The sequence below is a fragment of the Watersipora subatra genome, chromosome 4, assembly GCF_963576615.1.
Source record: "Watersipora subatra chromosome 4, tzWatSuba1.1, whole genome shotgun sequence".
NCBI classification, from domain to species: Eukaryota; Metazoa; Bryozoa; class Gymnolaemata; order Cheilostomatida; family Watersiporidae; genus Watersipora; species Watersipora subatra.
This window is the reverse complement of record NC_088711.1, coordinates 27134821-27162704: the sequence shown is the minus strand read 5'-3', so window position 1 is coordinate 27162704 and position 27884 is coordinate 27134821. Positions and strand designations below refer to the sequence as shown.

The 27884-nt window shown below is 36.9% G+C and overlaps 1 protein-coding gene and 20 non-coding genes across 21 annotated transcripts in view; 2 read left to right on the top strand and 19 right to left on the bottom strand.

Moving 5' to 3' along the window:
• The window catches only part of LOC137394103 (dystonin-like), a 77809-nt gene that overhangs the window by 15855 nt on the left and 34070 nt on the right, over positions 1-27884 (top strand). Inside the window, exons 18-38 of the mRNA XM_068080822.1 lie at positions 2023-2190; positions 2712-2867; positions 3517-3679; positions 5799-5965; positions 6212-6414; positions 7218-7401; positions 7799-8056; positions 8482-8508; positions 9646-9861; positions 10179-10400; positions 10693-10911; positions 11171-11332; positions 14417-14587; positions 15611-15803; positions 16267-16403; positions 18551-18689; positions 21102-21259; positions 22921-22938; positions 24113-24319; positions 26598-26717; positions 27186-27371. Coding sequence (XP_067936923.1) covers positions 2023-2190; positions 2712-2867; positions 3517-3679; positions 5799-5965; positions 6212-6414; positions 7218-7401; positions 7799-8056; positions 8482-8508; positions 9646-9861; positions 10179-10400; positions 10693-10911; positions 11171-11332; positions 14417-14587; positions 15611-15803; positions 16267-16403; positions 18551-18689; positions 21102-21259; positions 22921-22938; positions 24113-24319; positions 26598-26717; positions 27186-27371 — 3474 coding nt within the window. The remainder of the gene's footprint in view (positions 1-2022; positions 2191-2711; positions 2868-3516; positions 3680-5798; positions 5966-6211; positions 6415-7217; positions 7402-7798; positions 8057-8481; positions 8509-9645; positions 9862-10178; positions 10401-10692; positions 10912-11170; positions 11333-14416; positions 14588-15610; positions 15804-16266; positions 16404-18550; positions 18690-21101; positions 21260-22920; positions 22939-24112; positions 24320-26597; positions 26718-27185; positions 27372-27884) is intronic.
• Trnas-gcu (transfer RNA serine (anticodon GCU)) lies at positions 333-414 on the bottom strand. Its single transcript has one exon. It is a non-coding gene; the product is annotated as a tRNA-Ser (tRNA).
• On the bottom strand, positions 499-580 carry Trnas-gcu (transfer RNA serine (anticodon GCU)). Its single transcript has one exon. It is a non-coding gene; the product is annotated as a tRNA-Ser (tRNA).
• Positions 666-747, bottom strand: Trnas-gcu (transfer RNA serine (anticodon GCU)). The gene has a single exon. It is a non-coding gene; the product is annotated as a tRNA-Ser (tRNA).
• Trnas-gcu (transfer RNA serine (anticodon GCU)) lies at positions 832-913 on the bottom strand. Its single transcript has one exon. It is a non-coding gene; the product is annotated as a tRNA-Ser (tRNA).
• Positions 11640-11721, bottom strand: Trnat-ggu (transfer RNA threonine (anticodon GGU)). Its single transcript has one exon. It is a non-coding gene; the product is annotated as a tRNA-Thr (tRNA).
• Positions 11806-11887, bottom strand: Trnas-gcu (transfer RNA serine (anticodon GCU)). The gene has a single exon. It is a non-coding gene; the product is annotated as a tRNA-Ser (tRNA).
• Trnas-gcu (transfer RNA serine (anticodon GCU)) lies at positions 11970-12051 on the bottom strand. Its single transcript has one exon. It is a non-coding gene; the product is annotated as a tRNA-Ser (tRNA).
• Positions 12137-12218, bottom strand: Trnas-gcu (transfer RNA serine (anticodon GCU)). The gene has a single exon. It is a non-coding gene; the product is annotated as a tRNA-Ser (tRNA).
• Trnas-gcu (transfer RNA serine (anticodon GCU)) lies at positions 12304-12385 on the bottom strand. The gene has a single exon. It is a non-coding gene; the product is annotated as a tRNA-Ser (tRNA).
• Positions 12471-12552, bottom strand: Trnas-gcu (transfer RNA serine (anticodon GCU)). The gene has a single exon. It is a non-coding gene; the product is annotated as a tRNA-Ser (tRNA).
• Trnas-gcu (transfer RNA serine (anticodon GCU)) lies at positions 12638-12719 on the bottom strand. The gene has a single exon. It is a non-coding gene; the product is annotated as a tRNA-Ser (tRNA).
• Positions 12805-12886, bottom strand: Trnas-gcu (transfer RNA serine (anticodon GCU)). Its single transcript has one exon. It is a non-coding gene; the product is annotated as a tRNA-Ser (tRNA).
• Positions 12969-13050, bottom strand: Trnas-gcu (transfer RNA serine (anticodon GCU)). Its single transcript has one exon. It is a non-coding gene; the product is annotated as a tRNA-Ser (tRNA).
• Positions 13136-13217, bottom strand: Trnas-acu (transfer RNA serine (anticodon ACU)). Its single transcript has one exon. It is a non-coding gene; the product is annotated as a tRNA-Ser (tRNA).
• Trnas-gcu (transfer RNA serine (anticodon GCU)) lies at positions 13303-13384 on the bottom strand. Its single transcript has one exon. It is a non-coding gene; the product is annotated as a tRNA-Ser (tRNA).
• Positions 13470-13551, bottom strand: Trnas-gcu (transfer RNA serine (anticodon GCU)). Its single transcript has one exon. It is a non-coding gene; the product is annotated as a tRNA-Ser (tRNA).
• Trnas-gcu (transfer RNA serine (anticodon GCU)) lies at positions 13634-13715 on the bottom strand. Its single transcript has one exon. It is a non-coding gene; the product is annotated as a tRNA-Ser (tRNA).
• Positions 13801-13882, bottom strand: Trnas-gcu (transfer RNA serine (anticodon GCU)). The gene has a single exon. It is a non-coding gene; the product is annotated as a tRNA-Ser (tRNA).
• Trnas-gcu (transfer RNA serine (anticodon GCU)) lies at positions 13968-14049 on the bottom strand. Its single transcript has one exon. It is a non-coding gene; the product is annotated as a tRNA-Ser (tRNA).
• Positions 20869-20948, top strand: Trnal-uag (transfer RNA leucine (anticodon UAG)). The gene has a single exon. It is a non-coding gene; the product is annotated as a tRNA-Leu (tRNA).

Here is a 27884-nt window from a genome sequence, read left to right as displayed (position 1 = left end):
TAACCTCTAATGTGAATATGATCCTTCTTTTCTGATCTGACTGGCAAAAAAGCATTGCTTTTATATGAGGTGCGTTACTAATGGCTCATATGTTAAGTGTAAACCTTCATTCTGTCAGACCATTTGCTTATCCGAATGATGCCTTCAATATGGCTAAAAACATACAGCATGATATCCGAACTCACAATTATTTTGCAGTTTAAAATGGATTAGCAGTCCATCGCCTTAACCACTCGGCCACCTTGTCTGTTGATTGACAATGAAATTCCTTTGTATTATTTTTTATGTGAGTTATTATAATACAAAAATAATAAGTTTACTTTCAAAAGTATCGACAAGGATGGGATTCGAACCCATGCTCCCAGAGGGAAATGGATTAGCAGTCCATCGCCTTAACCACTCGGCCACCTTGTCTGTTGATTGACAATGAAATTCCTTTGTATTATTTTTATGTGAGTTATTATAATACAAAAATAACAAATTTACTTTCAAAAGTATCGACAAGGATGGGATTCGAACCCACGCTCCCAGAGGGAAATGGATTAGCAGTCCATCGCCTTAACCACTCGGCCACCTTATCTGTTGATTGGCAATGAAATTCCTTTGTATTCTTTTTCATTTGAGGTATTATAATACAAAAATAATAAGTTAACTTTCAAAAGTATCGACAAGGATGGGATTCGAACCCACGCTCCCAGAGGGAAATGGATTAGCAGTCCATCGCCTTAACCACTCGGCCACCTTATCTGCTGATGGTCAAAAATGTTTTTTATATTATTCTAATGTCAGTTATTATTAAAACAAAAATAATAAGTCAATATTCAAAAGTATCAACAAGGATGAGATTCGAACCCACGCTTCCAGAGGGAAATGGATTAGCAGTCCATTGCCTTAACCACTCGGCCACCTTATCTGCTGACAGTCAAAGTGTTTTTTATATTATTCTAATGCTAGTATTTATTAATACAAAAATCAAAGGTTGAATTTCAAAAGTATCGACAAGGATGGGATGCGAACTAGCCTGTCTTGACAAACTGTTCTTTTTGCGGAGTTGTCCCGCGTCGAGCTGGCGAACAACAACAGCTTGTCACAAGACGTATTGCACCTGATGCATCAGCTGCACTTATAGGGAGTTGTTCTCTTCCGTCTACGCGGCTCGGCCGCGATGTTATGTCGGTCGCTCCATTGGTAATCATAACGGATTTCACGCAAAAATTTATGTAGAAAAAAAAACAAGATTACAACGTTTAACCAAAGACCAGTTTCTGTGATAAACTTTAGTAGAACTTAAGAATAAAATTAACTTAAAATAAAATCAATAAGAACAAATAAAACTAACTAATACAAAAATAGAAATAAAACTGACTGAGCGCACAAATAATGACATGTTTAGTCGCTGTTGTTGCCTAAGTTCTTAAATTCTACCAAAGTTTACTGCAGAGACGGGTTGCTAGTTAAACGTTCTTATCTTAATTTTTCTACATAAACTTTTGCGTAAAATCCGTTATGATTACCAATGGAGCGACCGACATAACATCGCAGCCGAGCCGCGTAGACGGAAGAGAACAACTCCCTATAAGTGCAGCTGATGCATCAGATGCAGTACGTCTTGTGACAAGCTGTTGTTGCTCGCCCGCTCGACGGGGGACAACTCCGCAAAAACAACAGTTTGTCAAGACAGGCTAGATGCGAACCCACACTCCCAGAGGGAAATGGATTAGCAGACCATCGCCTTAACCACTCGGCCCCTTGTCTGCTAATAGTTAAAAAAGTTCATTATATCGCTTTCAATTTCACATTTTATTAATACAAAATAAATATTTTCATCAAATAATCCCGTACTATTATCTAAAAATATTGAAAAGGATGGGCATATGGCTCACAGTTTTTAGCATTAGCTCATCAGTACTCATGTTACCTTTTCGTTTACCAACTGAAGGGTTTTAACAGCATAAAAACTCATCATGTTTTTCAAGAGGATGTCAGGTCTGATATGTTCTTCAAGCGCTATGTTCATATCAGGTATTGGATGATGAGCTACGCAGCCAGCAAACTAAATGTGACCAGTGCCTTGAGTGCGGCATTCAAATCTTGGAAAAAACACCTAGCGAGTCTGACCAGGCCGTCGATATTAACAGTCGCCTTGACTCACTCGCTAAGGACTGGAATCACCTTGATTCATTAATCAAGGTACAGTATTAATTATTTACCAAGCTCTGACTTTTTCCTTCTCTACCATCAAACGTGCATTACACTTTCAAAGCACAGCTTGCTCTGCTTTGGATGCAGAATAGCTGCACTTACCGTACATGCATTTTAAATAAGATATGTATACAAAATGCTAGTAATGACTCTATTTGAGTAATCTCTTTTCTAACTGAATTAAATATTTATATTTAGCAAAGTGTTGTGCATGTTAGAACTGATCGGGGTATAAATGTATCGCAAAGCATTGCTTTGAACTTTAGATGTCTGGGTGATAGCATATTATTTACAGGCCACTTTTAATGTTTGCAGGAACAGTTATATCCATGTCTTGTAAAAATATTTCTTATTTATTCTTACTCCGATTAACTAAATGAGAGATTGGATTTATCCCCACAACATCTCTAAGTCTTCTTCTACCCATTATCTTCTTTGCATATGCTAAATCACATCATATGAGAATGCCTGTTTATACTCAATGAATGTGTATCATATTCTCTATGTAGGCTAGACGTGACAACCTCAAGGCAGTGCTAGACAATAGTGGCGATTTGTATGACACCTTGAGTTATGTCAACGAATGGCTCCTAACAGCAAATGATAAAGTGCAGGCTCTCGCTGAGGAGAAAGTGGACTCTCAAACTGAGGCTAATATGATAACAGTAAGTATCAAGGCTATTAGCATGGCAAATATACATGCTTAATTGCTTATGTATGTTAGATATGATTATGGTTATTTAAACACTATCCTTTCTACTTTTCAAGATACATAAGACCGCCGCTAGGTTTTCATGGTTTTAAGGAAAATCAGCTTTAATATCCTCGTTTGTGAGCATCGATATTGTCCAACTGTTTTAGAATGAAGTCAATTTTTGCATTTTTAGATAATTTAAACATTGTTTGAAAAAGTATGAAATCTTACCTAAAACTTGTTTCTGGAATACTCAACTCGGTGTAATATTCTACTCTTCTGCACTTATGAGAATATCTTTGGAGTTTCAAGTGTTTATATTGAACATTAATAGAATATGTTTTATTGTGTTTGTACAACTCATAAATAATTCCTTCATAAGATGTCGGTGAATGTGACAAATGTCATGGATGTCTCGATAAATTTGAAGATAGCAACAATTTGTAGACGATAGGTAATTGTTGCAGGTTCCGCTCAACTGTTATGTTTTATCCCGACAAGATAATTGTTTAGTGTGACAACATGATGAATAAAGGGTAATCGTGATTGGTCAAGTTCTGACACTACTATCCGATCTACAAGTTAGTTTCCTGTCAATTACTAATATGTACCTTTTATAGAAACTTAAAGGGGAAATGGAGAAGAATGAAAAAATGGTGAAATATGCCCAAGAACTTTCAAAGAAACTTGTAGAATCAGTAAAGCAGCCAGTTGCAGAGGCTGAGATAAAACAAAAAGTGATGGCAGTGTCAAGGCCGTTTAATGAACTCAAGAGGAGAATTGGTAAGCACCTTATTTATTACCCTGTTCGTACGCTTTCAGCTTGTTTAGTAAACGCCGTGCATTTCTTATTCTTCGTTCCATTTGAAAAACTTTATCTTTGATGCAAATGCAGCTGCTCAATACAGACTTGACAGGTGAATTTGATCTTCCACAAGTACCGCATTCACTCTCAGACTCTAATACAAAGGATGTTAAGGTTCGCGTTGGCTAGCATGTAGTTTACCGGTACATTCAAGCATCGCTAACTATGACTCTGTATATAAAATAATGGAAGAAGTTCGACGCTTTTGTATTGTTTGGCTATCATAAGTGTTACTATAATTTATGGGGTTGTATAATATTTAGGCATATTTTATTGAAAGTGGTTAAAAAATTTTGATAACAAGCTTGACTGTCTCATAAACTGTTGCTATTAAGACGTAATTTTGTTGATTATATAATAAGAGAGGGTATGATGGTCCTAGGGTCTTTTCAGGTTTCATAGCTGGGCATGACTCGGTTACTCCTGAGGTCTTTGGATCCATTGACAATAAAAAGTCCATTAAAAGCCTTAGCCTGAGATCTTCATAAATATTAAATGTTTGTAGGTGACGATAACTGAAGGCTTACCTTATAACAAATGTAGTAGGGGAATGCTAAAGAACATTTCTTTTGGTTCATTCACCAGTAATTGATGAGTAATTACAGTGTAGCGTGTAGAGGACAACTCCAATTTTATGGATATATGTAGGACTAAGTGAGTGCTTATCGCATAGCACATTTAATAATACAGTGCATATTCAGGATACGATTACTCTGATATACGATTGTTTCGCTTTACAAAGTGGAACATGGTGATTCTTTTCACCTCACCATACTATTCTTATTTCACTGTACGAATTTAACAAAATTGTCGCCTTAGTTCAAGTTTGGCAGCCAGTGTGCTTATTATGTACGTCAAAATAACAAAGACGCCGAAATGCTGTTCGCCGAAAATATTTTCATAATGCCTGAAAAAGATTTGATGATCAATTTCTCTCAGCTCAGCAATTATCGTGTGTAAAACAGTAATATTTTCCCTTTGAAACCAGCAGCAAAGTTGGAGTTGCAATCTCATCAAACAGAAGGGTCAAACAGCATCCTTTAATCTGCTAACAAAAATCCATTTCATTGCAAAAAAACAGCGCCGTTCGGGCTTTTTGCCGAATTAGGTTGAAAAAGCTTTTAATGAGATCGGCTAAAGTTATATTGAAAATGAAACCAGAAACTAATACATGCAGGTAGTAAAATTTTAGTGATATCAAATTGAAATTCAGTAAAATAGTTAAAAATACATGCTATAACTTAGCTTCAAGTGTGTGTTTTGTAAGTGTATAAAAGTTTATGCTATACGTACGTTTGTCTTGAAGGTAAGAACTCTCTGTGGCATGTAATGCACATAGCACATTGCGGCGTTAAATTTTAATGCAGAGCATAACCAATAAATACACCAAATTTGCCAACTTACTATTATAGGTAGCTATAGTTATTTAGGTTAACGTACTATTTTGTTACTAATTATTAATATGTACACTACTAGTATAAAAGTTTAACGATTATTCACAGGGGATGTTTCCATTATATAATTACTATGGTTTCTTTACCTCTCCATACGATTCTTTCACCATACGATGCCAACCCTGGAACGGATTAAAATCGTATCCTGAGGGTGCACTGTAGACAGTTGAGATATTTTATCATGTGTATCCTTTGGGGTGTGCATAGGTAATTTCAAGTGACTCTTAAACTTTAGTTGTGTGCAGCTGAACACTTTCTGCTCAGTAAAGAAGTTTCCACAATAAAACTATTACTATAAGTTGTAATAAAAGTTTTTTATTTAACTAGTCTTGGGCTATCATATAACAACACTATAAAAATTGAATGTTAAAACCTGTGCAAGTGTTTGTGTCTGTCTAAGTTGATTAACTAATGTACTCCAAACCACATCACAACTATCTGACTGATTGTCATAAACGCGCAGCATCAACTCTTATAAAGTTCTCCTCAGTTGGAAGCCATGTTTGTCTGAACAGCTGAACCTTTCATCTACCCAAATATTCAAGTGACTCAGGTTGGTATTAAGTCCTTTGATCAATCGCAGGTGCGATAGAGTCGGAGAACGAGAAGAAGACAGGAAAGGAGAAGACAATAAACAGTTCGTGCGATGAGATGCTCGAGTGGCTCAAGTCTGCTTCTGTAGAGATTCAGACTCCTCTCTGTCTCTCCGCCAAAGACGATGTGCTCAAGGAACAGATACGCCATCATGAGGTATTTTTCTCACTAAAATAGGTTTGTACGTTTTGTCATGAGAAGAAGGTGCGAGGGTAGGCTCATCAGCAATGGTTCACTATTTGATCTAATCGTCAATAAAGTCTTTCCTTTCTAATTCCTTAAGACTTTTTGCGACTCTGATAGGTGCAACTGAGAGGAGTTTTTCTTGAAGTTTTCATGCCTGGCATCCTTTTACAAGGTAGGCTCGTGTTCTATTTGCTACTGAAGTTGCTTCTCCTACAGAGACTGTTGCACGAGTTCGCGGACAGGGAACACGCGGTTAAGCTTTTAAAGATTGAAACAGAAAGGCTGGAGACTATGGGTATCCATATTCCTGCGGATATCGAGGCTAAGTTGTCAGCAGTCAGTGAAGAATGGGAGAGTGTCACCCGAAATTCTGAGAGGAGAGATAAGGCTATACGAGCTGTTAGCACTCAGTCTAATCAGTGAGTATTGTTGATGATCTCATTCCTTTAATATTTTCCTCTCAGCGTGTGAAGTTTATGGAAACTTTTATCTATATATGGCCTGCAGTCAAACCATAAGCAGTGTGAGACTATACCGGCTCAACTCTGCTTTTTACTATAGTAATATTTGTATCATTAGTCGTTAGTCTTTAGTTGATTTATATCAGGCTGCATCTTCATGTGATGGAGAATGTGGAACTACAAAATCAAACCTCTACATATGAATTTTATTTATTCCGATGTTAAAACTGTCGTATGTTTGATGAAATTTTCTCATAAAAATACACTGTAATTTGTTCATAACTCTAAAAACCCGTGATAAATAATGCAGACAATTGTATGTAGCAATAAAACAAATTATATGTAAACTAAATGAATCAAATTTCAATAAATAAAAGTAGTTATGATTGTCACTTTATCCTAAAGACAAGCTAACAAAGGTGTATCCATGACGATGAAAGAGACCGACAGCGTTGTAGGTAGAGGTGTTGATAGAATTTTCATATGTAACTCGCTTTGACTTGGGTTATGAGAACTTGAAATTAACTTGACTCATGTGGTATTTTAGATTTCTTTACTTTTTTATTCTCCCTTTCAGTCTCTTCGCCTTCACTTACAAAATTTACGCCTTAAAAAAGTTTGAATCTGGTCTGCTGGAAATTACATAGAGTGCCATTTAAAAGATATGAAAGATATTAAAATGCATGAAAGATACTTCTGTCTAAATGGCTATTTAATCTATTATATTCTTTGTTTGCCAACCTTTAAGCTGTCTGTGTCAGGGTAACTGAGGACCATCACAAACTAGAAACCTGGTTAAAGATGGCTGAGGCAAAGTTAGACTCAGTTACATCGACATCCGATGACAAAGATGTAATTGATTCTGGACTAAAGGAAGCCCACTCCTTGCAGAGCGAAATATCTAGGAAAAAACCTGAATTGACTTCTCTGCAACAGAGCATGCAGGTAGTACGATTACAGGATTATCTGCTTATTATTTATACAGGTAGTACGATTACAGGATTATCTACTTAATATCTATAAGGAGGTGATAGAGACAGCAAACTAGGAACAAGAAAGTGCGCAATTTAAAATCTGCATGTATTATGCAGAAGATAAGCTGGGTGTTATCATTTGGCCGATATTAAAGTTCCTTCTAGTTTTGTATCTACATGTAGTTTAAATCTTTAGCGCAGTTCTGGTGGTGCAATATTACTCATAGATCATCAGACATCTCAACTCCACAAGCATAACACCGAATCGCAGTTGCACTAATTGTTTGTCCATCCAAGAAATACTTATTACATCTAGTGGCTCATCTTCTCTCATAAAGTCTGTTTGTTTGTTCATCGGTCCATTATAGGCATTCCTGACTTCTGTTGACACCGACAAAGACGCTGTAACAGAAAAAATGGAAAAAATTAGCTCGAAGTGGCAGTCTCTAGAGCGTCTAGTCGATGATTCTGTCAAAACATTAGACACTAAGGCTGGCAAGCTCTCAGAACAGCATGATATTCTCAATGATGTCACAAAGCAAGTAAAGGAGTGTGAGGATATCTTGGCATCCCATAATGCACTTGGAACCAATGCTTATGACAGCAAACACATGGAGCGAATCAAGGTAATAGATATACATACGCTGACTAGCCTTGGCAAGCCCGATGATTATTGCAACTGAGACCAGTTATTAAGTTTACCAGATCACATTAACTTGTGGTAACTTCAACTCAAATCATTTTAACGTCTACTAATGGTATTTGTCACCCTTGTCATCATTTTAAACTGATAACATGTCCATGCAGTGGGACCTTACCAAATTTATTTGGGAATTTTCACTTGTTACTTGTGCTCTCTAACTGCTTTGGATACGTACGTTATTGCTTTTACATGTGTTTTCTTGCTTAAAATTTTGGTTTCCGTTAAAACAGTTCTTGTCTGGTATCTATACTCGGTTTGGTAGAGAGTTGTTCCATACCAGTAACTTAAATGTGCTTATTCTGTACTAACAGTTGTACTGTTGTTCTTCCCTAGCGACCTTCTGTGCAGGTTATGACTGATACCAAAACCCTTCTAGTGAGTAACTTGAACAGATCTATCAAGCTAGCGGCGCACATAAACATCTGCTTGATTACATACATACGCTTCTAACTAAGTGTCTATGTCTATGCGTCTATGTCTAACACGGTGTTGGGTTGTGCAACTCACGTTATCAGCAAACAGCGTATGTGTGGCCTATCAGGTTCTTTTTGGGACAGATAAACCTTTTCGTGCTTTACAACATTGTTTTCCCTCGCAAGTTGGAGACTGCTTAACCTCGTTTAAAATCTACATGTACCTCCCTAGGTAGACAATATATTAGTATGACTGGGTTCCCTAATAAGTTTATTGAGGTGGCAAATGCTGTTGCAGTATGCCATTCTTCTGTGTTGCTTTCTGGTAATAATCATTGCTGTCTGCTTTCAGTGGGCTGGTGATTTTATACAATCTGACTTGCCACCATTAGTACTGGTAATAGTTTGATTTGCTAACCCTCCCCATTCAATTGTTACTGCCCTCGGTTACGGTTTCTCATACATAGTCATATATTCACCTTCATGTGACCTTGATGGATGAACCATTCAGCTCGCTTTACCTTATGGTTTTGGATTTATTATGTTTTGTTATAAAGTTTGCAATTCCAAAAAATAAAACCTGTCAATAGGCTTAGATATCTATATATATTATAGATATATATATTATATATATATAGATAATCTAAATCTATTGATAGTATATCTATAATACAGATATATTATAGATATATGATAAGCTTAGATATTATTATATTAGCTTATAATAAGCTTATGTTTTCGTGTTGTTAATACCTTCTAAGACAAGACAATGAATTGAATGTCTACTCGCTTATGTACTAAATAGTCACACTATCACCAATTTTGTCAGTTGTCCTCTTCAAAAAGAAAACTTTCCAATGCTCAGTGTTTCTTGCAGGATTTTTTATTTTATTTATGTGTCTATATTAGTTACAGGATGATTTGATGAGAGCAGATATTATTAACCTTCAGACCAGTGTCTAAATGGCTATATTATGTAATGGTTATAGTACACAGAAAGATTTAAATCGTATAAAATTTAATTTAGCTATTAACATAAGTTCAATTTTGTATCCATAATACATAATGTTATTAAAAGATTTACTGTTGCATAACGCAGAGCGCCCAACAACAATTGCGACAATTGCGCCCCAAGTTGGAAGCTGTTCATGTCGCAGAAGTAAACGGTCATCCCGCGACGAATGAAGTCTCAGATAAGTCTAAGATAGTGAAGGAATCTGAGGAGCTGCTGACAAGGTTTGATGCTCTGGATATGAATATAGATACTTGGGTTGAGCAGGTCGAGTCCGCATCTAAACAAGTCAAAGGCTTTCAGGTACAAAGTTCAATTCAACAGCGCTTTTACTTTTCGTCTTTTCACTTTTACTTAACCTGCTACTTGAAGATTAGTCACTCAATTTCTGTTTTGATTGCTATGACTGCTTTATCGTAATTGGACGGTTTTATTAAAAGCATTGCGATTTGTCCTGTGAGAATTTTTCCAATAATACAACAAAATTGGAAAAATATGATTAAGAATCTAATTTTTTTAGTCAAAACTTGAGTCTAGCAAGCAGAAGCGTTAGGTTTTGCTTCGTAATCTTTTAAATTATTTAATATTTTAATATTTAATATTACAAAAACTCTCTGTAGACAACCATGAAGAATGCCACAGGTCAGCTATCTGATTTGGATGACTGTTTGGAAAACTTCTCTCCAATATCTCGTGATGCCAAAACACTTAGGCAGCAATTGGAAGAGATTAAGTCTTTAGAGACGGAGCTGACTATGAAGGAGGACACAATTGCTCAGTTGGAGACTCAGTGCAGAAAGCTCACTCATGCTGGATATATTCAAGAGCCTCAGCTTTACAAGGTATTCTGGGAGGACGCTTCGGTTCTCCCGCGTGTATTGTCTTTAAACATAACCTTTCAGAGATTTCTTCCATTTTTCTTTTGTAAGATCATTCGTTAGAAAATACCGTAGTGTGTTTAAGCTTTATTTAAAAACATCACAGTTTCTTCAAATATTCGGGAGCTTGATTTCACGCATGAATTTGGGAGTTTAATGTTTTATACATTAAAATACAAGATACATATTGAGATTTCACTTGAATTCTCGAAGCAAATATTGCAAAAGTGCGACTAACAGACATTCTTCTATTCAGACGCAGATAGAGAGTTTGAAGAAGCAGATAGCGAAGCTCCAGTCCAAGGCTAGTCAGCGGCATAACAACCTCGTTAACAAGCTCGACGGGGTCGATAGCTTCGATACTGAAGTGCAGTCCGTTCAGAGAGAAATGGCTAAGGCTGGACGAACTGAAAAATCCTTCAAACCAGTAGCTTCTGATGTCAAAACTATTCAAACGCAACAGAAAGAGTTCAAGGTCTGTCAGCGCTGTTTCCTTTTAAGATTTACAAAATATGAATTCTCTGACTGTGAAATTTAGTGCAGTTATATAGCTTTCATGTGAACAAATGTAATATTTATTAGACTCCCTTCTTGGTACCTCGCATCAGACATGATTGAATCGAGTCATTCGACACTTTTGGAAGTGCCGGAGAAGCACCGCCAGTCTTGACCCATTCTTCATCTCGTTTACTAGTTGGTTGCAAACTTAGACTTTTTGTTTTGGCCATCTACAGAGTTTCTGTCAAGGAACTGTAGAGCCTTTGCACAAGAGGGTAGATGAGGTCAACAAGGTTGGAATGCATCTCATTCGCACGGCTGATGATGGAATCTCAACTGAAAATATTGAGGCAGACCTTGAGGCTATCAACACCAAATGGGCGAAGCTCTCGCAACAGGTCAGCTGTTATATTTCATTGTTTTCTTAATTGTCTTAATGTTTTATTAAGGACTTTATGTACCTTCTCCCAATTCTTTCTTTATCGTCATTAGAATTCATTGTTAAGCGAATCGTCAGACTTTGATGTCTATTTCTACGCTGAAAGGTTAGCAGTACTAAGAACTTGTTCTAAAAGAGATGAGGCTATCTCATTCAGCTCCATAATATTAGTTCATTAGGTTCACCTACCCTTGATTATGTTAGTTATTACCTTTAGTTCTATTCTTATTTATTTACAAAAATACAAAGTTACCTTTCAAAAGTATCAACAAGGATGGGATTTGAACCCACGCTCCCAGAGGGAAATGGATTACCAGTCCATCGCCTTAACTACTTGGTCACCTTGTCTGTTGATTGACAATGAAATTCCTTTGTATTATTTTTATGTGAGTTATTATAATACAAAAATAATAAATTAACCTTCAAAAGTAACAACAAGGATGGGATTCGAACCCACACTCCCAGAGGGAAATGGATTAGCAGTCCATCGCCTTAACCACTCGACCACCTTGTCTGTTGATTGACAATGAAATTCCTTTGTATTATTTTTTATGTGAGTTATAATACAAAAATAATAAGTCAACTTTCAAAAGCATCGACAAGGATGGGATTCGAACCCACGCTCCCAGAGGGAAATGGATTAGCAGTCCATCGCCTTAACCACTCGGCCACCTTGTCTGTTGATCGACAATGAAATTCCTTTGTATTATTTTTTATGTGAGCTATTATAATACAAAAATAATAAATCAGCTTTCAAAAGCATCGACAAGAATGGGATTCGAACCCACGCTCCCAGAGGGAAATGGATTAGCAGTCCATCGCCTTAACCACTCGGCCACCTTGTCTGTTGATTGGCAATGAAATTCCTTTGTATTATTTTTTATGTGAGCTATTATAATACAAAAATAATAAGTCAACTTTCAAAAGCATCGACAAGGATGGGATTCGAACCCACGCTCCCAGAGGGAAATGGATTAGCAGTCCATCGCCTTAACCACTCGGCCACCTTGTCTGTTGATCGACAATGAAATTCCTTTGTATTATTTTTTATGTGAGCTATTATAATACAAAAATAATAAATCAGCTTTCAAAAGCATCGACAAGAATGGGATTCGAACCCACGCTCCCAGAGGGAAATGGATTAGCAGTCCATCGCCTTAACCACTCGGCCACCTTGTCTGTTGATTGGCACTGAAATTCCTTTGTATTATTTTTTATGTGAGCTATTATAATACAAAAATAATAAGTCAACTTTCAAAAGCATCGACAAGGATGGGATTCGAACCCACGCTCCCAGAGGGAAATGGATTAGCAGTCCATCGCCTTAACCACTCGGCCACCTTGTCTGTTGATCGACAATGAAATTCCTTTGTATTATTTTTTATGTGAGCTATTATAATACAAAAATAATAAATCAGCTTTCAAAAGCATCGACAAGGATGGGATTCGAACCCACACTCCCAGAGGGAAATGGATTAGCAGTCCATCGCCTTAACCACTCGGCCACCTTGTCTGTTGATCGACAATGAAATTCCTTTGTATTATTTTTTATGTGAGTTATAATACAAAAATAATAAGTCGACTTTCAAAAGCATCAACAAGGATGGGATTCGAACCCACGCTCCCAGAGGGAAATGGATTAGCAGTCCATCGCCTTAACCACTCGGCCACCTTGTCTGTTGATTGACATTGAAATTCCTTTGTATTGTTTTTTATGTGAGTTATTATATTACAAAAATAATAAATTAACTTTCAAAAGTATCGACAAGGATGGGATTTGAACCAAAGCTCCCAGAAGAAAATGGATTAGTAGTCCATCACCTTAACCACTCGGCCACCTTGCCTGTTGATTGACAATGAAATTCCTTTGTATTATTTTTTATGTGAGCTATTATAATACAAAAATAATAAATCAGCTTTCAAAAGCATCGACAAGGATGGGATTCAAACCCACGCTCCCAGAGGGAAATGGATTAGCAGTCCATCGCCTTAACCACTCGGCCACCTTGTCTGTTGATTGACAATGAAATTCCTGTGTATTATTTTTTATGTGAGCTATTATAATACAAAAATAATAAATCAGCTTTCAAAAGCATCGACAAGGATGGGATTCGAACCCACGCTCCCAGAGGGAAATGGATTAGCAGTCCATCGCCTTAACCACTCGGCCACCTTGTCTGTTGATTGGCAATGAAATTCCTTTGTATTATTTTTTGTGTGAGTTATAATACAAAAATAATAAGTCAACTTTCAAAAGCATCGACAAGGATGGGATTCGAACCCACGCTCCCAGAGGGAAATGGATTAGCAGTCCATCGCCTTAACCACTCGACCACCTTATCTGTTGATCGACAATGAAATTCCTTTGTATTATTTTTTATGTGAGCTATTATAATACAAAAATAATAAATCAGCTTTCAAAAGCATCGACAAGGATGGGATTCGAACCCACGCTCCCAGAGGGAAATGGATTAGCAGTCCATCACCTTAACCACTCGGCCACCTTGTCTGTTGATCGACAATGAAATTCCTTTGTATTATTTTTCATGTGAGCTATTATAATACAAAAATAATTAGTTAACTTTCAAAAGTATCGACAAGGATGGGATTCGAATCCATGCTCCCAAAGAAAAATGGATTAGCAGTCCATCGCCTTAACCACTCGGCCACCTTGTCTGTTGATCGACAATGAAATTCCTTTGTATTATTTTTTATGTGAGTTATTATAATACAAAAATAATAAGTCAATTTTCAAAAGTATCGATATGAATGGGATTCACAGCCACGCTCCCAGGGAGAAATGGACTAGTAGTAGTCCATCCCTTTAACCACTCGGCCACCTTGTGTGCAGATGGTCTCAAAAGTTTATTAAAATAAACTTTAAAAAAGGCTCGGAAAAGGTTTATAGATTGCAAGAAAAAATGTTAAATTCATTATAGTCTGACTTTTAATGGAACTTGTTGTCATTTATAATATATTTAACAGTTGTTATAAGTAAGCTATGGAATGAGCAGTGTGTTAATATTGCTATATATTCACACAGGTTGAGGGAAGAGACAAACGATTAGATCTTGCTTTGCTCCAAACAGGCAAATACAAGGAGTCCATGTCATCCCTTCTTGATTGGATGTCTGAGACAGAGGACATGGTCGCCAATCAGCGAGCTCCTTCTGCGGAATACAAAGTCGCCAAGGCACAACTTCAAGAACAGAAGGTAGTTTTTCTGTTAAGTGTTTTAAATTTTGATAAAAGATAAATACTGAAATACCTGATATATAAGATAAATCCTGTAATACCTGATATATAAGATAAATACTGTAATACCTGATACATAAGATAAATACTGTAATATCTGATATATAAGATAAATCCTGTAATACCTGATATATAAGATAAATACTGTAATACCTGATATATAAGATAAATACTGTAATACCTGATATATAAGATAAATACTGTGATACCTGATATATAAGATAAATACTGTAATACCTGATATATAAGATAAATACTGTAATACCTGATATATAAGATAGATACTGTAATACCTGATATATAAAATAGATACTGTAATACCTGATATATAAGATAAATACTGTAATACCTGATATATAAGATAGATACTGTAATACCTGATATATAAGATAAATCCTGTAATACCTGATATATAAGATAAATACTGTAATACCTGATATATAAGATAAATACTGTAATACCTGATTTATAAGATAAATACTGTAATACCTGATACATAAGATAAATACTGTAATACCTGATTTATAAGATAAATATTGTAATACCTGATATATAAAATAGATACTGTAATACCTGATATATAAGATAAATACTGTAATACCTGATATATAAGATAAATACTGTAATACCTGATATATAAGATAAATACTGTAATACCTGATATATAAGATAAATACTGTAATACCTGATATATAAGATAAATACTGTAATACCTGATATATAAGATAGATACTGTAATACCTGATATATAAAATAGATACTGTAATACCTGATATATAAGATAAATACTGTAATACCTGATATATAAGATAAATACTGTAATACCTGATACTTAAGATAGCTACAACTACAGCATACAGGATACTTTTGGATTTTTATTTTATGTATAACCCGGTATGCTGCACTCACTTTCCACCTCTGATGAATATGGCTTTTATTCAGCTTATTCACTTGGTTATGTATGAGTCATTCTGTTTAACAGTTCCTGCAGAAGTTGATAAATGATAGAGCTGAGAATGTGGAAGCAGTCCAGCAGATTGCTGCACAAATCCATGACCAAACTGATGCGAGGGAAAAGCAGCAAGTCGGTGATGAGGTTAAGGAGTTGATTGATCGATGGAATAATCTCAAGTATAAAGTTGATGACAGATCCAAGGCACTTGATGAAAATCTTGGTAGGTCAAAACCGACTTTAGATCTTCTAGATGCTGACATTAAAAAATTATGCATAACGGCGAGACGCGGTTTACAAACACCGGGGCTCTGATTTACCAGTTCCGAGCTTCGACCTGACAGTTCCAATTAGCGACTTCGGTAATCCGGGTTGTGTCCTCATTTGTACACAACTATAATATACTGTACTAAGTGTTATCTTTTCATCATCATGGTTGACAAAACACCATAACGAGCTGTTGGTACTGGGAATTGTCGTGCCTCACAAGCGTATGTTGAGACTCATTAGCTATACCCAGTGATGCTCTACAAACTCAAATTGTCTGTGTCATTCTCACTAGGGTTAAAGGTCACAGGTTTCTTGTTGTTGTAGCATCACTTTCTTTTTACTTATCAGGACATTAGAGTTTAAGGATATATATTTACATCTGAAGTACTCGTGTGTGTTCTTGTCTAATTTATCAGATGTAACAAAAGTGTTCCACGATGTACTAGAGCCATTTGTCATTTGGATGGATAAAGCCGAGCGCCGTCAAGCACTGGCCCCTCCTATCGCTGCTGATCTTTCTACTATGTCCAACCAGTGTCGAGAGCAGATGGAGGTAAAACAAAGCTTCATTTGTCGAATACTCTTCTAGCCAAACACGGTGGTTCTCTGATTGAATGATGCAACTTGAAACTCTAAAATTATATTCGCTTACCATCGCAAATAGAATAGTTACTCTTACTTGTGCTAATAAATTATAATCAGTTACCTATATAAACACTCAGCTAATGTATGAGAAGTCGTAAATATCATACATGATTGCATGTTCTATGTAGATTGGCCTACCGAAAGCATTCAATAAATCATGTGTATTTAAGAATCAACATAAGATGCTCATGGCTTTTGAAATATTATCATTAATTATTTGTTTATTTATGCTAGAATTATTTATAAGTTATGGTAAAGTGTGCAGCCTGTCATTAGCCTTTGAGGTAATCACAGTAGCTGTTGACAGTAGTGTTGCCATGGTATAGCCATCTCCTCGCATAGCTGCTCTAACGTGTGGCTTAAACTCTCTTTTTAAAAATGATAGTTTAATCGTCGCTTCTAGAAAAAACATGCCTAGCACTTGCCTTGCCAGTTTTATTAGTTTGCCTTTTTTGTATTATCTATGTGTTTTATCTATGTGTTTTATCTATGTGTTTTATCTATGTGTTTTATCTATGTGTTTTATCTATGTGTTTTATCTATGTGTTTTTGTAGTTTTTGAAGCGTGGACTAGTAGACAAGTTCTCACTTTCTTTAAGTTATTAGAGGGGGGTTCATAGTCAACGGTTCATAGTCTAAGCTAGTCAGTCATAATGGGCCCAGGCTTGCGAAAATCTTTTAACCAGTTATTTAAAAAAAATAGTAAGTCAACCTCCATGCGCGCTGAAGGATTTGAATTAATGCTCCCAAAGCAAATGGATCAGTGGTCCTGCATTTTAATCTCTTCCAGTTTAATTTTTGATTGATCAGCTGCTATTAATAATAGTGTGAATTTTGAAATACACTGACAAGGCTGGGATTCAAACTTGTTTTCTTAGGGTAACCTCGCCACCTTTCCAGCTGTTTGTATTAAAAATGTTTTAGATGGTTTTTCACATGCAGTTGGTTATTATCAATAAATGAAACAAATCGGTTGAGCTTCCTCAGTGTTGATAAGATTTAAGCCTGTGGTCCTGAGAAAAATGGCAGCCATCTCCTTAACCACCCAGCCATCTTGTCTACCGATGCCGGCAAAATGAATCCTTTATATTCATTTTACTCAGTCAGTTATCACTAACAGAAACATTTTCTTTGACTTTTAAAAGTATGAACAAAGATAGAATTTGTTTTTACGATTGCGCATGCAATTGCTAGACACAGATTCTGTCTGATCATCCACAATTGATTTAATAGCTAGTAGTGGTCTAATTGTGCAAATTTTGTTCGAGTCAATTTGAAACATCGAAATTCTGTTTATAGCTCAGCAATATTTTCCTTAATTGGTCAATTATCTACTTATACCTCTAAAAAATTTAATATTTTACACATTGAAATGTCATGCTTTGTATTGTGCCTTTTAGCTTTGACAACATTTTATGTATTAGATATAGTCTGTAGTCCATCTACAGCACAGGCAGACCAATGCTGTGTTTGTGTATAATATCTACGGTTGCTGTGTACACTCTCTTCACATAGAAGGCATACCAAACAACTTTCCCAACATGAAATTTTTAGCTCATCTGCTTCAAACATTGCTAACCACAAGTTGATTTAGTATAGTACTAGATGTATGCTCGCATCCAGTACTATACTAAATCATGTATATATACATGTATATATGTGTAGATATATATACTTGTATATATGTGTAAATATATATACATGTATATATGTGTAGATATGTATACATGTACATGTATATATGTGTAGATATATATACATGCATATATGTGTAGATATATGTAGATGTACATGTATATATGTGTAGATATATTGTGCTCCAATCTTATTGTTGAGTGACTCATTATGCTAACAGGAAATATGTTTGGCGCATCTCTATGGTTTCTCAAGCAGCCACTTTTTCTTTATAGTCATATTTCCTGACACTACCTCCACTTGGTCAGCCAACTAGCTTGTCAAATATTCGCCAACAACTCCAACCTCACCGATGCTGTTAGTACGTAATTGCAGATGGCGAGGCGACTATGTGTACGCATGGATCTCTTTTATTGACAGTTAAATGCAGATGTAGAGACAAAGGCCACAGAACTCGGTGCCGTTCTCAAGCGTGGACAGGATCTGCTGAGGCGGAGCCATGGAGACGACACCAGAATAGTGCAAGAAAAGCTCTCGTCACTTGAAAGCAGATACACCGGTGAGTGGAAGTGGTCTAAGATGCAAGCAATATTAATTTAAACTGATGTGGTACTTGACCCAGGATTGGCTGAATAATAACCATATAAATGTCTATGGCTCTAAAGGCTAATTAGATGCTGGGTTACCGTAGTTTAGGTTGCTCCAAATCTCTCCTGAGAAAGTGAGATTTCCCTTTTATATGATATAATGTAGACAGGCTATCAAATGCTTGGGCAGTTTATCTAAAGTCTAAATCTAAAGGCTGGTTTCTAGCTAATAGCGAGTAAAGAGTATAATAACATAATTGGCTAGCTTGAGCTCACAGTTCAGCACTTGAGTTCACAGTTCTGCACTTGAGTTCACAGTTCTGCACTTGAGTTCACAGTTCTGCACTTGAGTTCACAGTTCTGCACTTGAGTTCACAGTTCTGCACTTGAGTTCACAGTTCTGCACTAACCAAACTTAAATTCAATAATTATTCTTTCCATTGGTGTAAATAATATCAACGGCATGCGATGGTAAGTCTTTTCTTTGCTGCATCCGTCCAAGCATTGCATCATCTTGGCCAGCCCACAGGCGATTAACCGTATTACAACAGCAAAACACAAGCATTTTGTGAGAATTATTGTTGGGCAGACAACTTCACTTTATCCGAATAAGATTTTCCATAAAACAATAAAAAACTATCCAGCGCGCTCGCACACAAGCTCTGTTGGTACTCTCTAACTAAGATGGAGTAAATACAGTCGACTCTTGCTTCTTCGGACTTCACTTCCCTGCACTTTTAATTGTTCGGAAGATTGTCCGATTCGGCTGGGTCTGTCCGATGAATGACAACTTTGACCGATTGGTATATTCCGTGACAGCTGACACGAGGGAAGTGTGTATGTAAGTTTTTTGCCAGAGTGTTGTACTGTACATTTCCGTTTGTCATTATTACTTATATGTATTAATATTATACCTTACCTTATTGTAGGTATAACCATATATCTCATGTATTCTGTATATGCATATTCTACCATATTGTAGCCTAGGAGTATGTGTGCGAGACATTATAGGCTGTTTAATATACAGTACATGACTCACTTTTCCATGTCCAGATATGGCCAAGTCCGTATTGGTCACAAGCGAGGGTTGTTTCTATTGTAATCAGGTACTTTAGTCTTACACCATATATAGAGTAGTTGGCCGAGTCTATTAGACACGGTCGTGCGTATAGGATTAACATTCAGAAGCTACAGTCAGATCTCAGCATTCAAACTTTTCGACTCACCATGTAGAAATTAGCAAACGTTTGTGTCGGCTTCCACAGTTATGTTCAGCGCAAGACATCTGAAGCTTCTCAAAACACAAAGCGCATGTACAGTATGTCATTCTTTTTCACCTATTGTGTTCAGCGTGGCCCAAGTGGCACAAGTAATATTAAATGTAACTTTATAAATTAGTAAAGTTGAGAGTTTATATAGTTTATGTTGGACCAGTTCAGTATCCTGTTCTCACAACCTTGACCTTTCCATCACCCGTCTCCTGTCTCGCTAAGGCGACATATCAATTCACCTTTTTTCAACATTAAGGCAATGTTACAGTAAAAACCTTTTCATATTGATTATTATTTGACTAATATAGTTTCTTTCATATAGTTTAGCTTTTAACATAGTTTATTATATTCGATTTTTTTTAATGCTATATGTAATAATCACCTGAAGTATTTATTATTTAAGTTTTTGAGTTATACAATCAAGGAAACAAAATCCAGTGTATTCTCACAAGAATATTTACTCCATCTTATGACCAGTTTAACAAACGGAGCAGGTGTATCGAGGTTTGACTCCGTCTTCTTTTTGTGTTTGAGAAACATAAACTTGGAAAAAAAACTTTCTGAGTCACAGTCTGGGAAATTTTAGGCAGCTCCAACCTTTTCTGTTTAATTATTCTCTTCCTATTTTTGTCCAATTCTGGTTCATCTGGTCTCCCATATAGGCTATATTACAAGATTTTAGTTCTGCTGTGGCTGCCATTTGATATTGTTCCCAGTTGAATTTATACTGGTAATAGGAATATCGTGTGATGTGCGTGGTCTGAATTTTATAGCGCATCATCTGATGTGATGCAATCTGATGCGATGTGATGCAATGATGTGGTGATTAATGCCTTTCGGTGCATGTTGTTATCTACTTTAATCACGCTCTTTCGCATCGGGTAGCATGGCCGAGTGGTCTAAGGCGCTGGTTTTAGGCACCAGTCCGAAAGGGCGTGGGTTCGAATCCCACTGCTGCCAAAGTTTTTTAAGTAAAACGAAGGACCGCCTAGTATATTTTTTACTATTTATTGGTCTTCTGCTGGATTGTTTAAAAAGGGATGACATTCACAACCCTTGTATATTTTATAGTGACTCCGAATATGTTACTACCAAAATCTGTTGTTTTTTCAGATTTGGAAAGCCAAGGAAAGAAACATCTTGCTAAAATAGAAACTGCCATGCCAATAGCTGAAAACTTTCAGACATCCTGTGGCCGACTACTCGAATGGCTTGATAAAGTGGAGCCTGCAATTGAATCAACTCGAGCCGAAAAGACTTCGGAGACAGAGGTGAGCACTGCGTTTTCTTGTTTGGTAAATGTCGGAGCATTTAGGAAATATACTTTAATTGAATAGTTGAATCGTTTATACTACCCCAGAGGCTATCAAGTTGTGAGACGCTATCAGGTTGTGTGACGCTATCAGGTTGTGAGACGCTATCAGGTTGTGAGACGCTATCAGGTTGTGAGACGCTATCAGGTTGTGAGACGCTATCAGGTTGTGAGACGCTATCAGGTTGTGAGACGCTATCAGGTTGTGAGACGCTATCAGGTTGTGAGACGCTATCAGGTTGTGAGACGCTATCAGGTTGTGAGACGCTATCAGGTTGTGAGACGCTATCAGGTTGTGAGACGCTATCAGGTTGTGAGACGCTATCAGGTTGTGAGACGCTATCAGGTTGTGAGACGCTATCAGGTTGTGAGAGGCTATCAGGTTGTGAGACGCTATCAGGTTGTGAGACGCTATCAGGTTGTGAGACGCTATCAGGTTGTGAGACGCTATCAGGTTGTGAGACGCTATCAGGTTGTGAGACGCTATCAGGTTGTGAGACGCTATCAGGTTGTGAGAGGCTATCAGGTTGTGAGACGCTATCAGGTTGTGAGACGCTATCAGGTTGTGAGACGCTATCAGGTTGTGAGACGCTATCAGGTTGTGAGGCGCTATCAGGTTGTGAGATTTAGATTTCCCCAAATATATGTCCAGAAATGTGACATGATATTTACAGTACACACGATATTTTAATCATATATAAGCCGCTGCTGCTAAGTGCTGTAAGTCATATGTTTTCATAGGTTATTTATGTCATAATCATCGCTATTTGTTTTGATAACTAATAAAAAAAATGTTTTGTTAGTTTCTTCAGCTGCAGGTTAGGCAGATGATTCCTTCTTGATGTAATTCAATAAAAGAATCATTACACTTCAACAAGTATTAACAGTTGTGCCGTTGTTTATATATGTGATGTCTGTCTCCACTGTAATTATTCTAATTACTCTTGGTTATAATAGCTGAGTATTTGTGTAAGACTTTGTGCTTACTCATCTTTGTTACCTCACTGTTGCTTTACTGGGCAACATTTCTAATGTTAAAAGAGTTTGTCAGTTTATTGTTATTACCTACTTTCAGTAGAACAAGATGCTGTGTTACAAAAATGGAAAGGATAGAATTTCTTATAAATATTAGCTTTATCTATAAATATGAAAGCGATTCAACATTTTGATTTTTATCGTAGAAGCGTATATGAACAGTTGCATAGGCAGCTGTGAAACTGTGAAGCTGGTTATCTGGCGGTTTGAATAACTGCTCAAGGGAAACGGATTAAAATGTACTATCGGTATAAATCTGTTAAAATAGTTTTTGCGTTTTAAAAACGATGCATCAGACATACTTAAAGTAAATGGCAGTCTATCGGAGACAACTCCGAGTGCGATGTCAACTCAAATCAATTAGAAAACATGTTTCATGTTAAAAATTATGAAGTTTTTTGCTAATGGATCTTTTCACTGCAGGTGTTTGCGACAAACGTGGAACATTTTCCCGAGACTTAGTCTAACGCTGAGCTTACGCGTAAGGGCATTATGGAATTGCATTATTTTTCCTTAAGTATTTTTGAAAAGTATAGCTCACTAACGTAGTTGTTACCCACACATTCCTTTTTGTTTTGGTGTTAGCTGCTTAACAAAACTGAGGTAAGCATATGAAATGGTCTGGCTTTACACACTAACATCAGCTTTCTGAAGGTTTCTTCCCTTCTTAACTGATCTGTCATCTGGTGTATACACCAGTTCAGGACAGGTCTGCCTTACATTGAACTCGATGCTGTAGTGGCCTATTTGACCTTTGACCTGGCTCATACGCTTGGCCCTAATTGGTCAGTTAGCCATCTACAACTGATTGATTTAGTTTTGCTTCTAGTAGATTATAAGATGGCTGTAAACGCTGCCGATTAGGTCAGCAATAAAATAGAGCCGCTATGAAATAACATAAGCATGGGAGTAGTTGAGGATCCTTTGGTGGTCTGGGTGGCCTGCTTAATCCTTTCTTATAAACATTAGCCTACTTTAATGTTACAAAACTTAATGTTACAGAGCAGACTCTTGTACATGCATTTTATATCGCTCTTATCTTCGAAATAAATGCAGTAAATGGGCTAGTTATAGTTGCGGAGAAAAGTTGGGGCCTAGCGTATGGATTGTACCACAAGTTGACTTCGCTTCCTGCACTGGCCTATCGCTCAACCACTTTGATGGATAGAAACATCGGCTGGGTTTGCTCGACAGTTATTTGCGGTTGAAGTTAGCTGAAAATAACATGGCGGACTTGTTAATAACATTAGCAAGTTATTTTTATTGTTACTTGTTAATGACAAATAACAATAACTTGTTGTTCGTTCATGTTATTTTCAGCTATTAACAATAACTTTTTAATAGCTGAAAATAACATTCTCAGCTATTAAATCAAAGAGATTGCTGAAAGAGACAAAGTCTTTTTCAGCAATCTCCCTGACTTATCAAAAAACTTTGAAATATGAAAATATAGGCTCTTTCATCGTTCTATATATGAATAAGATCCTAAATAAAAGTATATACGACCTGTTTAACAAGTCTATGCCCTTCTATCTTAAATATTTCGATTGTAAACATTCTTGCACATGCATTTATTTCTGTGTGGCTCCGGGTCATCACTATACAGCATCGTTTTGGCATGGCACAACGATGCATGTCATAACCTTCATAAAAATAAAAACAGAAAATTTCCATCGATGTTTTGACGACTTGTTTAGGTACCTATAAGATGATGAGGCATTGCCGCTATTACAATGCTCATAATTTATGATTGCTTATCGTATCATACGTCTTTTAGGCTCTGCAGCAACAACTAGCCGAGATTGAGCCAGTGTTTGAGACAGTCGTATCTGAAGGGGCATCCCTCACGCGTCTCGTACCTGGTGAAGGCGCTGAAAATATTTCTAATGTACTCACTAAGACACAGAAACAGTTTGCGCAAATCAGCGAACAGATTATGAAGAAAGTGGCCAATCAGAGAGCAGCACACGAGATGAAACTTGAGGTAAGATTGGCCAGTGGTATGCTTTGGACAGTTTCTCACTGCATGTACGAAAATCAAAGTATCCCATACGTTTCTTAAAACTCCTTTAATCAAAGTTTGCCATGTTATATAATACCTTGTTACCTGAAAACTGACTAATGTTCCATTACATTCATGTGCTATCCTTCGTTTTTTCGTGACGTTATTTTATCGTTGTCGGCCATCTTTATAGACAATTTTATCGTTAGAAACACGAAGCTTTTGCAATGATAATTTGAAAACGATGTTTTTGTTTGCAATTTTTTATTATAGTATCAAAACAACACTTAAAAGTACTAATAAATCAAAGAAAAACGATCGTTTTTTACCAAAATGGCGGCTTTTTCGTGAACGAGCGCATGTGCAAACGACTTGATGGCGTCAAAAAAAACGATGGATAGCATGTCCTCAAATATATACTCTTAATTTAATTGCATATTTTAGGAACCTATTCCGGTAAATTCTCAGCTTTTGCGACAATCGATTATGGCTTGTGGTAAATAATGCTGATGCAATGATTCCAAATGCACTAAAGAATCATACGCATATTGAAATGTTGTATTTGTTTAGAATGGAGATTACAATTCTTTCCTTTTACATCAGCTCATCAGATTTCCTGCATATTTTCCTGTTTCTTTCAATTACAATTGTCAATGGTTTCTGGCACCCGCTGATCCATCGGTCCACGTCTCAAGTCTGTCTGAATCAATGTATTTACCCTGTGAAGTCATCAATCCAGCTGTAGAACATACCATACTATAGTTTCACTGCATGTTTTTGCGTATTTAAAATTAAACTCCTTTTCATAGAAACAGTGTGGAATGAGGGACTCGAATCTACGTCAAGTAAGCATTAGTTACTGGTAACAAGCAATTTATTTTAAAAGGCTCTGTCAGCTTGTGTCGCAATTTTGTGATGTCATGTTATTGGCATGCTTTCTGTAGCATTTCACCACAAAATTTGGTTTTAAGCTGGATGAGTCTATGGATTAATATGTTTATGGACTAGGCACAAATACATCTCATCTCTGCCTTCCGCACCACTCAGCAGTCACCATAATACTCTGGCACCTGCTTAAACCTCTCTGATAAACTTTCCTCTCTCACTTGCGTAAATACAAACTTGATACCATCAATGGTATATGCTATGTATCCACGCTTCTCTCCTTCATCTTTTATCATACGATTGCAACTAAATCAAATCAGCCAATCATGCGTAAGCAATGGGCAGCACTTTCTGTATTGACAGCAAATACATGTATGTATTCCTACAAATAATAGTCTTCAAGTTCTTTTAGAACTCTAGTTAAAACGGTTTAAACCATAAGAAATGTTTGTTCTTGTTAAAAGTTTTAATACTTTAGGATTGTAATTATGCACATCTTGATACACCACGCATTGAAGCACTAAATACTATTTTGGTTAAAATAGTTTGTAAGTGTTAAATGTTCACACGCTGCTTAATACACACCTTCCTTTGGTCTCTCAACCTGATTAACATTCTTACTCATATCGATTAGGCTTATGAGTCTGTACGAGGACTTCCAAAGCCTGCTCCAACTCTCCTCTCCGGTCGCATGGTAACTATGGTTAGAATTCAGCCCAGTAGCTGTAACTCCCAGACGTGTACATATACGCTAACCTCACACGCCTTCGCAATTTCACTGATAGGTTGAAGCAGTCACTTTATGTGGATATGTGCACAGGAGGTGTTGAATGAGCTTAGGTTAATCTCCTCTTAGTCACCAGGGCACTAGGAGCAGTTTTCAAATAGATCTTGTAAATAATGTACTTTCAAAAAATTGGTTAAATTAATGAGATTTGCTAAATATCTTATTGCTATTATTTCTAAGTTTATACCAACAAAGACAGATACTCACAATGTCAGACAGATGAGCCTCTCCGCTATTAGTTGCATTTCCGCACATATCAGCACATGTCAGCACATGTCAGCACATGTCAGCATATGTCAGCACATGTCAGCACATGTCAGCATATGTCAGCACATGTCAGCATATGTCAGCGGGTTCTAAAACAGTAGTAATAAACATGACAGCTAGATGCGACATCACTTGCTATCAACAAGCGATATTTTATTGACATACAGTTACATTGTTTTAGTCTCTAGCTGCTTCTTAAAACAAGCTTTGAAAATATAAATTATGTTATGTTAGTTTTGAAAATAGTGCTACGGCATTACGCGGTAGAAAATCTTTGTCACTACATTGTAATTTACAATTTATTTTACTTCATTCCAACAGCTGGAGAACAGTGTGGATGACCTATCTGATTGGTTCGCTGACACTGAAGCTAAACTTTCTGATACCAGCCCTTGCAGCAGTGACCCTGATGATCTTAGGCATAAATTACATGAGAAAAAGGTAAGACAGTCTTATACTTAGATGTTTTCTTACAATGTTGCAGCACCATAGGGACTTTGTATTAAGTAGAGCTGCTGCCGTCTAGAGTGCCTGACCTACAAACAACAGGTTGGACTTCAATTCCACAAAAGGTCACTGGTGGTGACAGGAATAACATCCAAACTTAAGTTGCTCTCTATAACTGTTCATGTCTCCAGTCATCAACATTCCCTTGTCACTGGGCACGGACTTGTTTAGCCAAGTTCACAGAGCTGATGTTTGCACGGAAATACTCTTAAAAACTCACACAGCCTCTGCTTGCAGTAGGCAAGGCAGACATCGTATCCGATCCTTGTGACTTTGCACTCACTTCAAAATTATTTAAGATCCCTAGTTTTCTTCTAACCAATAAACCTCCTCAACTTATGTGGTAAATCAGAAACTAGAAAACTGTATATTTGTTAAAATTCAATTGCCTTATTTTTTCAGTCGATAAATGATGAGCTGGTAGCGCAAAGAGGACGACTCAAGCAGCTAAGCACTACGGCTAGGAAGTTGCAGCGGGACGGTCTTCTATTGGAAAGTCCCGCACTCAATGATAAACTTGAGGCTGTAAAGATACAAGCTGATAGTTTGTCAAGACGTTGCACAGAGCAGCTCGGCCAAGTAGAGCAGGTAGCATTCTTTCTATGACTTCCGCAATGAGCATTTTGAAAATCCTGTTTTTGTTGATACATACATATTAGTGAGCCTTTTTTTCACTAGCAATCGTTGCCTTTTATGGAAAAAACTGTAATTAGTTGTTTTTTGGAAAATTTCAGAAAATGCTGAGTAGTTAAGGTCGTAGGGTTCAAACCCATATCCTTCTGAAAGAGTTGCTTTGAACCCCATATGTGTCAATACTTCCACGAGTTACCATTTTAGTTTCTTCACTGGCATTAGCTGACCAGTTGAAAAATATAAGCTATATTTTTTGGAAATCACCAGTGAGCCAAGTGGCCAAGAGGTTAAGGAAAGGGTGCTAGTTTCTCCCATAAACAGGTGGTCAACTAATACTTTGTGGGCAACCATAAACATAGACAATTAACGGTTCAAGGCGACTATAAACGGGTAGTCGATTGGCAGTTCCTGGGCAACCATAAACAGGTGATCGACTAACGGTTTATGTGCAACCATACACAGAGGGTC